The sequence below is a fragment of the Pteropus medius genome, unplaced genomic scaffold (genome assembly GCF_902729225.1).
Source record: "Pteropus medius unplaced genomic scaffold, Ma_sr-lr_union100, whole genome shotgun sequence".
Classification (NCBI taxonomy): Eukaryota; Metazoa; Chordata; class Mammalia; order Chiroptera; family Pteropodidae; genus Pteropus; species Pteropus medius.
This window is the reverse complement of record NW_024342644.1, coordinates 4,282,792-4,297,202: the sequence shown is the minus strand read 5'-3', so window position 1 is coordinate 4,297,202 and position 14,411 is coordinate 4,282,792. Positions and strand designations below refer to the sequence as shown.

The following is a 14,411-nucleotide window of genomic DNA, read 5'->3' as shown; positions in this document are numbered from 1 at the left end:
TCTTACCTAAGTTGCCAGCTCATGAGGTGTGCCCATCATACCAGAGAGAATACATCAGTAGAAACAACAGCCCTTCAGTGTAGTACAGTGCTAAATTTATAGGTGCTAGAGGAAAAGAGCTTATCTCTCAATACTTTTTACTCTGAAAAGATGGTGCCAAGGTTGAGATTTTGTTATGATGAGAAGCAATTAAATCTGTACCTTTCAGTAGAGAAGGTTTTTATGACTGCAGCAGGGCTCAGAGTGAGAGCCCTTTGTGTTTGATCCCTCGCTTTGCTTGAGGCTGTGACTGTTTTAGTCATCAGTGAGAACAGAAATACCTGTGTTGTAGTCCAGTTGGTTTAGTCACGCAGTGCCCTCAGAGTGTGTAGAACCATTCTTCAGGAACGGTAATGCTACCTGGCTGTGAGACTGTGCTGGAATCTCAGACCAAACAAATCAAGTGAAAAGAAAGATCCAATACACATGGCAGGTATATGTCCTTTTAGCCAGTACCTCTTAAGTTTTTTGCTGCCACTGCAGTAGGGTCCCCGGATATCACAGGACAATGTAAAGATCCCAGGGTGAGAAGGATTGAGTTCTGACATTTTCACTTGGCTTCAGTGTGACCTCATGCAAGTCACTCAGCCTCTAGAAGACTGTGTCTCTATTTGAAAAAAAAGGAGCAGGTAATTAAAATAGTAACTGCCCCATTGCTATATAAGGTTATTGTAAGTACCAAATTCTATCATAGTTTTGATAACACATGGCGAATTGGATGTCCCTGTGCTGGGAGGTTTTGATGAGCAATATAGCTCAAGTGCAACCCAGTTCTATGACTCACCTAGCCTTCCCTCCCACCCCACTTTATTCTCTTATTTTCTGTGCCCTGCTAGGCTATGACCCTGTGTCAGTCTATCCATTTGTTTGGAGCAGGTCTTTTCAATGACATTGGACATTACTACAATACTTTAAAATATTGTTTATTGATCCTATCCAACCTCCTCCATTTATTAATTTGAATAGATCATTAAATAGATGATCTATACCCTGTTAGATTCTAGCTAATTTTTCTGCTATGTAGCAGACTTCTTGAGCTTTTTATTCAGATAGTGTGTGCTCAGGGAATGAAATACTAATTTGACAAAACAATGAATTAAATCAGCTGTGGAAAATACAACTATATCATTACTCAAAGCCAAAGATAAATAAATTACAGTCTTTTTTGTTTTGAGTTATCTAAATAACCAATAATCTCTGTTTCTCCTATTTTTACCCCAACCCTTTTCCTCTGGGGGGTGAATTAAGCACAGATAATGAAAAGTTCATTACGTATCAGGAGGCTTAGGAATTCCATTGATGTCCATAAAGTTGAGTCTAGAAGGGCATTGTTTAATTAATAATTATATTCAGCACATTCTTCCTGCAGTCCTGATTAGTGTATACCCTTGTGGTCCTAGCTTTTTAAAAAATCAGGTATCATTCTCAATCCCCATTCTGTAATGTCTCATCTACTTTGTTTCTAGGGCCCTCTTTGGGACAGATGCAGATGCTCCCATTAAGCAGTGCCCAGTTTGCCGGGTTTACATCGAACGCAACGAAGGCTGTGCTCAGATGATGTGCAAGAACTGCAAGCACACATTTTGCTGGTACTGTCTCCAGAACCTGGACGTAAGTTCCACATGGAAGACTCTTCTTGGGTGGTCTTTCTCCATACTGTCCCTGCACAACAGCTGATGTCCTACAGGCTTTCCTTTTAAAATATCGAACCTGGTTTTGTACTGCCAAAGAATTTATTTTTCTCTATGAGGCTTTCTGAGCATGCTACTTTAGATATCTGTAAAACCTCTCTTTGATTTCCGTAGGTATGTCACCTTAGCTTTAAAGGCAAGCTTTTGTTTTGGGAACATTTCCTGCTTTGGGGGCATTGTCTCATTCTGATATATAAAGGTATGTTAGTGTATTAGTCTTATGTTGCTGTCGTAACAGATTACCACAATTTTGGCTTAAAACGATACAAATTTATTATTTTTAGTTCTGTGCATTAGAAGTCTGATACAGTTCTTACTGGAGTAAAATCAAGGTGTCCTCAGGGCCATTTTTGGAGGGAGTCTCTAGGAGAGATTCAATTTCTTGGCCTTTGCCAGCTTCTAAAGGCTGCCAGCATTCCTTGGCTTGTGACCCCTTTCTCCATCTTCAAAGGCAGCAACATCACATTTCTCTGATCCTTCTTTCATAGTCATAGCTTCCAGAGTCATTCCTCCTGGCCACAGCTGGGAAAGGACCCATGTGATTAGATCAAGCCCCTCTATATAATACAGGATAATCTCCCCCACCTCAAGGTCTTAATTGAATCACACTTACAAAATCTCTTTTTCGCCACGTAAAATAACATATTCATAAATTCTGGGAACTAGGCTATGGCTATCTTTAGGGGATCAGTTATTCTACCACAGTTTTTTTGTATTTAAAGAAAAAAGCCATTTAAGTCAGTGGTGTCTCTCATTATTTTACTATCTCATTCATTGGCATGACAGTGTTATTGCTACTGTTTTTAGGATTCCCCTCCTAGATAAAGGGATCTGGTGTAATTCTTCTTTTCCTGCACCACTCGCAAAGCATGTCTTCCCAAATCCAGGTGTAGTTTCATTCAGTCTTGTGCTAATAAGGCTAATTGTGCCCTCAGAGTTAAAAGGCAGTGTGAAGGATTGTAGAGAATTCTACTGTTTTCAATTATGGTGTTTTAAAGTTTGTTGTAGCCTAAGTAGTTTGTAGATACTCCCTATCTTGGCAATTTGAACCTATAAAATATGTCCATATCAGTGTAAGCTCTCAGTCATGGTTGGGTGGTCATTTTTTTCTCAGCTTTCCATTTTAATTGCTTAGTTTGCTTCAATTCAGTAAGCAATTTGTGTAGTGCTTTAGTATTATACATACTCGGTGAGTGAGTGTGCCGTTAACACGGGATGCATGCTTGCCACCACGTGCCTGATTTTTAACTGAAGATTTGATAAGTTGTTTAGGATGACATCTGTGAGTAAGAATCTTAATCGGCTTGACATCAGTGTTTCAAGATGAGGTATAAATTGGGGAGAAGAAAATTTACATTTTAGACTCTAGAAGCTCAGCAGCTCGGGTTGAAACGTTTTCATTCTTTTAAAAAAATTCTTTTGTAACCCCTTGAATTACAATTATGTTTGATAGTTGAGACCTCTCATAATTCCAAATGAGTGATATTCTGAGTGAAGATTTGACTGATTGTACATCCCTCATGCTTTACAAATGAAAGAAATCTTTTTTTTTTTTTCTTTCCTTCAGGTTTAACTAGAATATTAATTGGGTTCAGATCCAAGGAGGCTGAGCCCATGAGATTCTCTTTAGGAAGTAAGAGTATAAGGGGATAAATATGTACGCCAGACCTCTCCATCCTCTAGCTGAAATGTGTTTGTGGAATGGTGTTGCAAAGAACACAGTGTTCTGTCACTTGTACTGTTCTGGGACTTGAGATGAAATGATACAGATGTTAAGTGGCTGGATACACAGCATCTTTTTCTGGTCATTGTTTTCTGTGATCTCATTTTCTTGGTTTTAGCTGCGGGTATTGGCTTGTTGGTAAAGATGCTTTTCTGTAGACAAGTGTTCTGTATCAGATTGTGTGGTGTTGATATTTGTTTATAGGAAAGTTTTAGAGCATGAATCTAGGAGAAAGGTGATTGTCCAAAAGCCAAGCCTGAGACAGACACCAAACAGAGTGATTTTGAGTTTTGCTGGGGCATTGAGTGCGTTCCTGCTTCAGTCCTCATCCCTGTTGTTTCAGAGGATGAGGAATTAATCTTCTGCTTTGGGAACCTTGGCGACTTGTCCCTTTCAGTTATCGCTTCTCTCTCCTGTGACTTCAACTTCTGCTCTCCACTCTCTAGTCTCTAACTTATCCCCACATTCAACTGCTTCCCACTTAAAAATGAGTAGCACTTTTTCTCAAGCCTCCATCTTTCCCTTGCTAATGTTCTATTTCTCTTGTTCCTTTAGCAAGCAAGCCTCAATAAAGCATAATGACCTCTAGCTGTTGACACTTACTTACCTCCAGTTATTGTTGTGGCTGAGATTGCCACCTACTCATCCCCTGACTATGATCTTCCAAGACTCTGAGTGATTTCTTTTGGGTAAAATGCAAGGGACGCTTCATTCTTCATCTTACCTAGGTTCTCTGCTGCTTTTGACATCTTGACCATGTCCATTTTGGTGGTTTCATCTCTTCAGGTTTCCCTTCTATATTTCTGGCTACTTCTCAGTTTCCTTTCCAGGCTCTTTCTTGACCCATTCTTACATGTTTGTGCTCAACAGCCTCTTTGCTCCTCAGTCTGTACTCTCCCTGGGTAATCTCATCTACTTCTGTGTTTTCTTCCACCCTGTATGGACTGATTCCCAAGTCTTTTTTCTCAAATCCACATCTATGTAACTAGCTGCCTTTTGAACAGTACTGCTTGAATGTCTCACGTAGTTTCTTAAGTTCACCATATCCAAACTCTGGTCATGACCTCCCAAAAAAGTCCATCTCTTTGTTGTCATTTCCGTCAACAAAGCCACTGCCTTCTACCCAGTGACTTTCTGTTTACCTGTGATTTTTTTTCCCTCTCTTTTTCCCCATGTAGTTAGTAACCTTCTTAATATCTCATGACTTCATTTCCTCTTCTTCATCTAAGCCACTGGCATGTTATCTCCTTGTTTACTACAGCTCCCTTTTGGCTGTCTTGTTTATGGTCCTCTCATTCCGTATCACACCTCTGATAGAGCTACCTTTTGAAGATAATCGATCAGGTCATTAATTTCTTTTTGTCAAGAGTCTCATTGGTTATGATCTGTTTTTACTCAAGTGATTTATAAAACTACTGAGAGATAGTCTAAAGATCGAGGGCTTGGAATTCCTACGGACTGTCATTAATGTCACTAGAAAGAGCCTTTGCTTCCACTAAGGTGATCTGATGTGGTCAGTATCTATCTCGCAATTCAAAACTGCATGATTACCAAAATCTCTCTTTTTGTTTTCCAGAATGACATTTTCCTCAGACATTATGACAAAGGGCCGTGTAGGAATAAGCTCGGCCACTCAAGAGCCTCAGTGATGTGGAACCGAACACAGGTACCCTGACCTTAAAAGGAGCATGAAATAAACCAGACTCGTGATGGCTTAAAAAGCCTGCCTGTTCATCCTCCCCACTTTATTCCTGCTTACCCACTCAAGCCTGGAAGGTTCTGGGGAGGTCTGGGCCAGGGCTAGGGAACAGCAACTGTCTGAATTAATTCATGAGCACAGTCCTCTTGAGGATAAGTGGAAGGGCAGGGCACCAGGTCAGCCAAGTAATTAACAGTGACCTGCAAAATGAGGGCAGATGTTTTCTCCTCTTGCAAAAAATGGTAGAATGGCTTTCCTAAAGGTGTATTTGCTATGGAAGGCAGTGCTCTAAAACCTGATGAGCCCCTGCTGGGCTTTGGATCCCTCTGTACATGCCATTGTGAGTTTATATGACAGGTTCAAAGGGAGTCCTGGTTTATTTTTAATAGTGTTTCATATTTATTAAAGGCCATGTTCCTTTTGAAGGAATTGGTGTTAATAGCCTAGTAATCATTATTAACATGCCTATGAGACTGTTGAGGAAACTCAGGTAGAGAGAGAGCCAACAGCAACATTTCATGATTATACTGAGCTTGTGCCAGAGCCTGACTTAGTATTTGGTTTGTTCTTCTCACCTTTGATTTAGTCTTTGGTGTCTCCCTAGTTTATTCAGTTTAGAGGATTGCTGGGCCCTGGCTAAAAGGTCTCATAATAGTAACTGTTTTATGTGCCTGAGGTGGTGTCTTAGTTCAGGCTGCTATAACAAATTACCATAGACTGGGTGGCTTAAACAACAGAAATTTATTTTTTATGGTTCAGGCGACTGGAAGATGGAGATTAGGGTGCCAGCAGGGTTGGGTTCCGGCAAGGATTGTCTTTGTGATTTACAGATGGCCATCTTCTCACTGTGTTCTCACATGGCAGAGGGTAGAGAGAAAGGAAGCAAGCTCTTTCTGGTATCTCTTCTTATAAGGGCACTAATCCTTTCATGAGGGCTCCACCCTTATGTCCTAATTACCTCCTAAGGCCCCCATTTCCAAACAGTATCATATTCGGGATTAGGGTTTCAACATAAATCTGAGGGGGGCGGGGCGGCGCGGCGGCGGGACACAAGTAGTTAGTCCATAGCTGATGGCATAGTATACATATAGGAGGATTTAACTGCTGAAATAGGTTTTTTTTTCTCCCCTAAATTTCCAGGTGGTCGGGATTCTTGTAGGGTTGGGCATCATTGCTTTGGTGACTTCACCCTTGCTGCTCTTGGCTTCCCCATGTATAATCTGTTGTGTCTGCAAGTCCTGTCGGGGCAAGAAGAAAAAGCATGACCCATCTACAACCTAAAGAGCTCTGATGTGTCCGTGTGCCACAGATGTCTTATACGTAAGAGACAACACAGTGATAAAACCCCACTTAGTGAACTCACCTCCTTCTTCTTGCCAAATTTTGGAAGTGCCTCTGTGTCCAGACTTTGAACTTGCTTGCCCACGTGCAGCATCTGAAAAGGCCAAGCACTGGTATTTGTGTTCCTTTGTAAAGAGAATCAGGTTCTGCAGTCCAGGCTGTGTCTGTGGAGCAGGTCAGGAGCTCTGGGTTCTTGGAGAGGAATTAACGCATCATCATTTTATCATCTGAAAAATCCCACTGGACTATTCAACTTCCAGCCATATTCAAGGAGCCTGAGTGGACATTCAGTGTAATAAAGGTGTTGTCATGGTTGGTGACATACATGATGATTGAGAAGCCAGAACCTGATCTGTGTTGATTTGACCACCATGGGAAATGTGGGAGAAAACCCATGGATAAGATTATATCAGGGAAAATTCTCATAAGAGCGATAACACAGCTGCTTATCTTAGGAGTCGATATGGTGGTTCTGCCTCTGCTGGCTACTGGGTGTGCTTCCCGACATTCCCACAGTGACTTGGCAGAGACACAATAGGTTTTTCCTTGTGTGATCTCAGCTTCAAGCAGGAGAAACTGCTGTGCAGAGGGAGTTGTCCCCTCCCAGTAAAAGGATTTCAGCATATAAAACAATGTGGTCTAATTTAGCCTCTCTCCCTTGGCAAGTGTAACTTGTTTAAGGTGATAAACTCTTCTCTTACAGCCAGTAGCTGCAGTCTTGTTTTACGTGAACTATATTAGTGGAGTGGCAGAGGTTCAAAACCTTCATCATAGATAACAAAGACCTTTGTTGAGCTCTGTATTCATACACCCAACAGATTTAGAATTGGACCGTAAAAATACACACTAAGAGTAAATATTAAAGTCTATATGTTCATCTAGAATCCATATAACTTGGGGACTACCTAAAATTACTATCCATTGGGCATGCATGAATATACACACAAAATAATATTGTGTATTATTACACACAGTAGTACACACAAAATAAATGTTTATGTAAAAACTATTCTATATTCTGTGACTAATACGATTTATTATAAATCAACCTGAAGATTTTTTGCATACTACATATGTATGTGTGTGTGTGTATATATATATGTGCGTATATATATACGTGTGTATGTGTATATATATATATATGTATACACACACACACACGTGTGTGTGTGTGTATATATATACATATACATATATACATATATATATAAATAAATTTTGGTTCTTAACTTACCCAAAGGTATAGATTCATAAACATAACTCTTTTAAAACCATACTTAGGATGACATCATGCCACCTCAGTTTGTAAAATTGAGTATTTTCAAACACAATTCAGAGCAGATGTCTTCTCAGCAAAGTTTAGTATCTGTTAGGGCAATCAAAATACTTTCCTGTATGTACAAGGCACTGATAAAACAACAAAAATATGTAAGAAGTAAAATATAAAAGCTTTATATATCTTCTACAGTTTGATTTGTATCACCTCATCGTGACTTATTTTTCCCATTATGCCATTAGTCAGATTTTGAATAAATGGGTTTTGAAAAGGATAACTTTTTCTCCAATGACAGGATGACATAATTGCCATTAGCAATATAGCCTAGTGCCTCATGAAAACTATATTAAATGTTAATGGAGAGGTCTCCTTGAAACCGGAGATACCACATCAGGCCCTATCAGGACCTATGCTATTTTCCAAGGTAACTGGATAACTAGATTATTAAATTGCTGCTATCGTGAACCTATTATTAATGAATGATGCTTTGCTTATGTAATAGAATGTATTCTAAGTGGGGATGTGTATATTTAAGGAACTTTAATTCATCTGTACATATTGATATCTATGTATAGTAATTTTGGTCATGTATATTTTTATTTACAGTTTGTATAGAACATCGAGAACTCTGGGAAAACTTTCGAAGGGCAGCCAACCAAAAACATTTTTAATCATTTATTAGAAATTTCTCAATATTAAGTGTCTTTATTTTCCTTCAACACTCTAAACACTTCAGGAAAAAATCAGTACTCTCTTCTATCAATGTATTTCATATTAGTATAAATATGAATGTACATATATTTGAATAATTTGCTTTGTTTTACACTGCCTCATTATGGTTAAGGGCATTTATAATTGCTCAGGGGATCACAGGAAATCAACAGAAACTGAATTTTTCTGTCAAGAATGTCAATAGTCGCAATGTACTCCTTGATTGGTAAACTCTCCAAGCTTGGTTCCACAAAGAACCTTTACACAGGGACTGATTTTAAGTAATCCTGAATTTGTAGTAAAAACGGAAGAAAACATCTATGTTATTTCTTTGGCAAAACTGAAGAAACTTATCTTCTTACAGAGATACTATAACAGAATTAGCTACTTTCGTGTGTGTGTGTGGGCGGGGGGGCGGTAAGGAGTGGGCATTGTTTGTCAAACAGATTTGAAATAACTGGATTTAAATTTGAAAATGTTAGAAGTACCTGGAAAATGGCGACTTCCTCCTTAAAGAGCTAAATGAATTGTCCTGTGCAATATTGTTGGAATCAATAGGAATAGGTTGGTAGGTGAAACCCAAATATATCTCTGGTGCATCAAAGGGTGAGGTGTAAGCTGATCTAGAGATTTTGTTTATAAAGGAGAGAACTGACAACTTTGATAACAGAGACTGATGCTTCATTTTGGTTAATTGGCCAGTGAAAGAATTTAACCATATCTCCTTCCTCTATGGGCTTTATCCTTCCTTAGTGATTCTCATTCTCTACTAGGAAGAAATCTGGGTCTACATGATAATGTTTGGATGTTGTAGCAGAAATCTTTTTGCGTTTGCAGTGATATAGTCCATTTGAAACAGAAATTAAAAGTCCTTCACCAAAATTGTTATCTGGATGTAATAACCCATCATCTAGAAACACCACTGGATATAATGGCACAACATCTCTCTGTGAGGTTGTGCCATTAGGATTTTTTTTTCTCTTGTTCTTAGGTGGGGAGGTGAGGAGGGAAACCATATGGGAACAAATTTTAGAATCTTAGGCATCCTGTTTATTTATGCCATGAATGTTTGCTCTGGACTTGAAATCTCTCTTTTGAAAGAGGTCTTTGAAAAATGAATAGTTCACAGTGTGAATTTTCTTGTAGCCTGCATCACAAATATCTTACCTATTGAGGTCTGAAAATCGACATACTTATTTGAATGTAAATAACTGTTTCTTGGAACCCCAAATTGTCTCTTAAAAATTATTCACAATCTAAATATGTATTACTTTAGCCTTCCCTACACAGTGCTTCTAAAAGACTTTCTGTTCATGAATAGATGCCTTTGTGTATATAGAATCATGCATATATGTGTAGCTTTAAAGACAATTTCAGAATGCCTTAGAAGAATGACATTTTATAAAGCTGTCACAATTGATATCCATAGGCTATTACATCTCATGTTTATTCATGATCTAGAAAGTTTTGTTATGTATTTAAGAAATTGCTGTCATATTTTCCCAATTATTTGAGAATAAAATAGCTGTTTTAGTCTCTAGCCCCAATAAATGTGGAGCAGGAAATCAAGTGTGTTAACTTATGTTGTGCTGCATGTTTCTAGACATGTTCAATTTTATCATCTCCGTCATTATTAAATCTTAGGCTCAGAATTGACAAAAAGGACCCTAATCTGCAATGCCATTTATGGAAGTAACTCTTGCAGCCTTGTTTCCTAAAAGAAATGGGAGCAAGTGTAATGCCCTCACTTGTTGCAGACTTTCTCGTATGTGTGATATTCCACACTGCTAGTGCGCAGGCATTCATCCTCATCCAGAGAAATAACCAATAATTTAGGTCTTTGATCATTCTAACAAAAAATGCTGCCAGGCATCAAAATCATTAGTTCTGTAAAAATAAGGGTTGGACGACATACTCTCTGAGGTCATTTCTAAACTTCTAAAAGTTTATTAGAAGAATGTATTTCCTCGTTAGGATTTAAAAAAAGATTTACATTAGAGAGTTAACTTAAGGTCATTTCCTTTTGATTAGTATTCAGGGCAGGACTCCTCTAAAACTGAGTGCCAGAAATTGGTTAACAACTAGAACTTGTATTTCTATAAAACTGAGAGCTCATATTTCTATACTGCTGTTGATGCCTTTTTATTGAATATTATATGCTTCTAAGATGATACCTGAGTACAAAGATTTATAATTGACCTATAAATTGAAATTTCATTTTCTGATCATTCAGTTTTGAGAAAATAAGATCACTTTAAAACATGGGGGGTTATGGTTTCTTACTTTGCTTAATCAGCTCCTAGAATTTCAACATTATTTCATTTTAAAGTACACTTATTGTTTGCTGAACTTGAATTTGCATTCCCAAAGAATTATTGAATGAACCATTTTATACATCAGTGATTTTAATCAATACCTAACCAGCAGACTCATTGCAATGTAAATTATGAATCTAGTGAATTTGCAGGAGAACTGTAGTTAGGTTTTTCTGTTATTCAATTATTTCCATTTGTTAGATAATAAATCTAGGGTTCTTTTAGACCTTAAAGATAGTATCCAACTCTGCATTATGAGAAATTAATTTCTTCAAATAATGGCAGTTGTTTTATTTATACATTTTTACATATATGTTTTTAAAAAATTTAAAGCTTTTATAAATGAGATTTAACATGTACTTTTTAAAGATCTTTGAGACAAATCCTATGAGATAATGAAGCAGATTGATTTCATAGAGAAAGCAATGGTTTTGTGTTCATGTCTTTCCAAGGGTCACACTATGATGAGTGGCAGCCAGAAAAAGAATGCTCTCTGAAAGCCTCCTTGAGAGTACTTTAATGCCCTTTCATTTGTCTATAATTCTGAGCCTGCCTTCACTGTCATGCCTGAGTCCCAAGAGAATGAACTCCCCTCTCAATTATTTGCATCAGTGGAAGTATATGTAAGAGAATAATTTATTATTTCAAATAATCATTTTGACTCTTTTTTGGTGTGTCTGACAGCATGCCAGTGGCAAATGGCCACCCCCTGAGATCAAACCCAGTTACTCCCTGGGGTTCAGTTGGAAGAGAAGGGAAGGAGATGGAAGGCGGTTCATTAAATAACTAGGTGGTGTGTATCTGACTTGTTAATATTGGAGCTAGGATTATAGCTAATGTTGGAACTAGAATTATACTTACGGCAAATGCCAAAACGTTTACCTCTTCTGCACAAATACAAAGTACATTCTCAGAGATTCCTTTTAATGTTTACAATCAAGACTCAAAGCAATGGTTAACTCAGATCCAAATTCTTTCCTATTAACATTATCAGCTTGTACTCTAATATGTATTTGTGACCGGTCATTAAATAAATCAATTGACTGGCAGTTTTCAAAGCAGGAAATGAGACTCTAATGAGCCTACTTAATGAATTTCTGATGTATATAAAGTTATGCTTTGAATTCCATTTTCTGCCTTTGTGTTTTTCAATTTCAGTACAATTTTATCATATTTTCTTTTTTTGTATGTTAAAACTAGAATTTAGGCTTTTGATGAGAAGGGAATTAAGTCTAATATTAGCTACTTTATCTGGTAGTTCCTTAATGATCTGCCATGATTTGGGGGTGTGGTCTCCCATGGAGGTGTGAGTGGGTGGTTAACATCAATCCTATTGACCACGTTCACACGAAAGGAACATGAAGGTTTTCTTGAGGTAAGTTCTGGGACTTCTGATTATTGATCAGCCTAGACTTATTTTTTTCAAGCCAAGCCAGTTTGTTTAATTAAAAGCAAACAGGTCCAGAAATCTACACACCACCCTGCATGGTGTGTACCGAATTCCAGCCTGACCCTGGGACTTTAGCACCACAAGGGCACGTGAACAGAGTGTTAGGAGAGGATTGGCAAATCAGGTGTCACCCAGGGCACAGAACAAGCAGGCAGCGTCCTCTGTTCTCTCTGCCCTCTGCCAATCCAGGCAGCATGGGGAGGGGGAACAGACACCCAGCTTGCTATAAGATGACTTCAGTTCCAGGCCTGACTTTGCTCTTGACTGGTGGTGTGATCCAGGGTCAGCCATTTATCATACAACATCATTTTGTCTGTCTTAGCTCAGGCTTAGGAGGAGTGGATGAGATCATGAATGTCAAAGTTCTTCTAAGTGTTTTTTAGGAGGCAAGAGGAGAGGGAGCCGTTGCAGTACCATACTACGTCGTACTGTGTATGCTATGGCTGAGTGTAGGTGACGAGGTTTTAGCCAGATACTAACCCCAAAGGAGAAGAGGGGGGCTAATAGATTTCAAACTCGTAAAAGTGTGTTAAGGGAGGAATGACCTCAGTAAATATGTTGTCCTTTTAGATTTTAAAATTTTCCTAATGTTGCTTTTTCACAAAGTATTTCACAAATAAACATTTAGATAATATTGTGCTCAACTAAAATGGAGGATATACAGAAAGAAAAATACAGGATTCGTATCAACATATGATTTTCAGGGGGAGGTTTATTGTAGAAAAACCTTGCATTTACATGATGCCATATTATGTGAGTGTACTTTCAAACACATTTAATTTTGCTCTTTATAGTACTCCAGAAAATCAATGTTAATATGCCCCTCCTCCAACTTATAGACAGGAGATGAAATTTTAGGGACTAGGTGACATGGCACAAGGTCACACAATGGGTTAGTGCCAAAGCTAGAATTTAAACCTACATCTCGCATGAGCCAGCTCAGGACCTCTGAGCACATTTATTAACCTCAGTTTCTGTGCATCAGAAGTTTCTCATGGTGTGTATGGGCTCTCCCCTCGGGGTCTCACCAGGCTAAAGATCAAAGTGTTGGCCACGTGTGTTCTCTTTTGGGATTCAAGGTTCTCATCCAAGTTCCTTGGTTGTGGGTAGAATTCAGTTTCTTTTCCCACCTTCCATGAGGCCCCCTCCATCTGCAAACTACATCAAGTCCTTCTCATACTTAAGATATCTTTGACTTCCTCTTTTGCTATATCTATCTCTCTGACCTCCATCATTTTAAATTTAAAGTGGCTAATGGGGACATTTTTATGTTTGTCACTTTCAATAGGAGATTTAAATTTTTGCTATTTTCTTTCCTTGCCCAGTGAAGCCATTTTGCAGATGTTATAGTATCTGCTATAAGAAATCACAAACTCGGAAGAGGGAAGAGCAATATCTAGCTTCCTACAAGGGAAAGTTTGATCTAAAATTTCAACTGAGACTGGCATGGCCAAAGTGTTAGCAGCAACCCTGCTTCTGGCTGGCATCCTTGGGAGGTCCACTTGGTCTTTACATGAGACAGATTTTCTCATGTGGACTTAAATTTTTAAATTTAATTTTTCCTAGTATTTAAAAAAAATTTTTTTTGATTATAGTTGACATATTATGTTCATTTCAGGTGTACAACATAGTGATTAGACAGTTATATACCTTATGAAGTGCTGCTCTCATTTTTTAACAAAACTTTAGAAGATTCAGGATCAAATTGATCTATGTTGGATTTTGGAAGGACGACTCCGTTCAAGAGCTGGTTTAAAGTGCAAGATTTCATTTCCATCCTGGCACTCAAGTCAGACCAATAAAGCAACAGATTTGAGTTAACCAGTTGCTGCCTGTTGTTGAGAAGCCTGCACCAAAAGTCAAGATCATTACCTTTTCCCCTTTCCTGCCCCGGTGCAGGAATATAGACACTGACTGATGCTTTAGAGATTTTGAACCAGAATGGCCATTCCTCTGACTAGAAATGGAAGACTAGAATTGGTTGAGAGCTCCACTGGTCCCTTGTGGCTTTGGACAATTTATAATTTTTCTTGATCTCAGTTTCCTCATCTAGAAGATAGGAAGTGGTTGTTTTCCGGGTCCATTTGAAATCTAATTTTTTATTTAAGATAGAAAGGATCACCAGCACCCATGGCATACCCCACATACACAAGAATATTTAGCACA

General features: G+C 38.4%; 1 protein-coding gene across 3 annotated transcripts in view; it reads left to right on the top strand.

Annotated features, from left to right (window-relative positions):
* Positions 1–7,608, top strand: part of RNF144B (ring finger protein 144B) — a 144,438-nt gene extending 136,830 nt beyond the window's left edge. For 2 of the 3 annotated variants that reach the window (XM_039866477.1, XM_039866476.1), the window contains exons 6-8: positions 1,506–1,650; positions 5,030–5,119; positions 6,293–7,608. In XM_039866477.1, the coding sequence (XP_039722411.1) occupies positions 1,506–1,650; positions 5,030–5,119; positions 6,293–6,433 (376 nt within the window). In that variant the 3' untranslated portion in view covers positions 6,434–7,608. The remainder of the gene's footprint in view (positions 1–1,505; positions 1,651–5,029; positions 5,120–6,292) is intronic. The other variant, XM_039866475.1, reaches the window with a different exon arrangement.
* Positions 7,609–14,411: the final 6,803 nt, after the last annotated feature.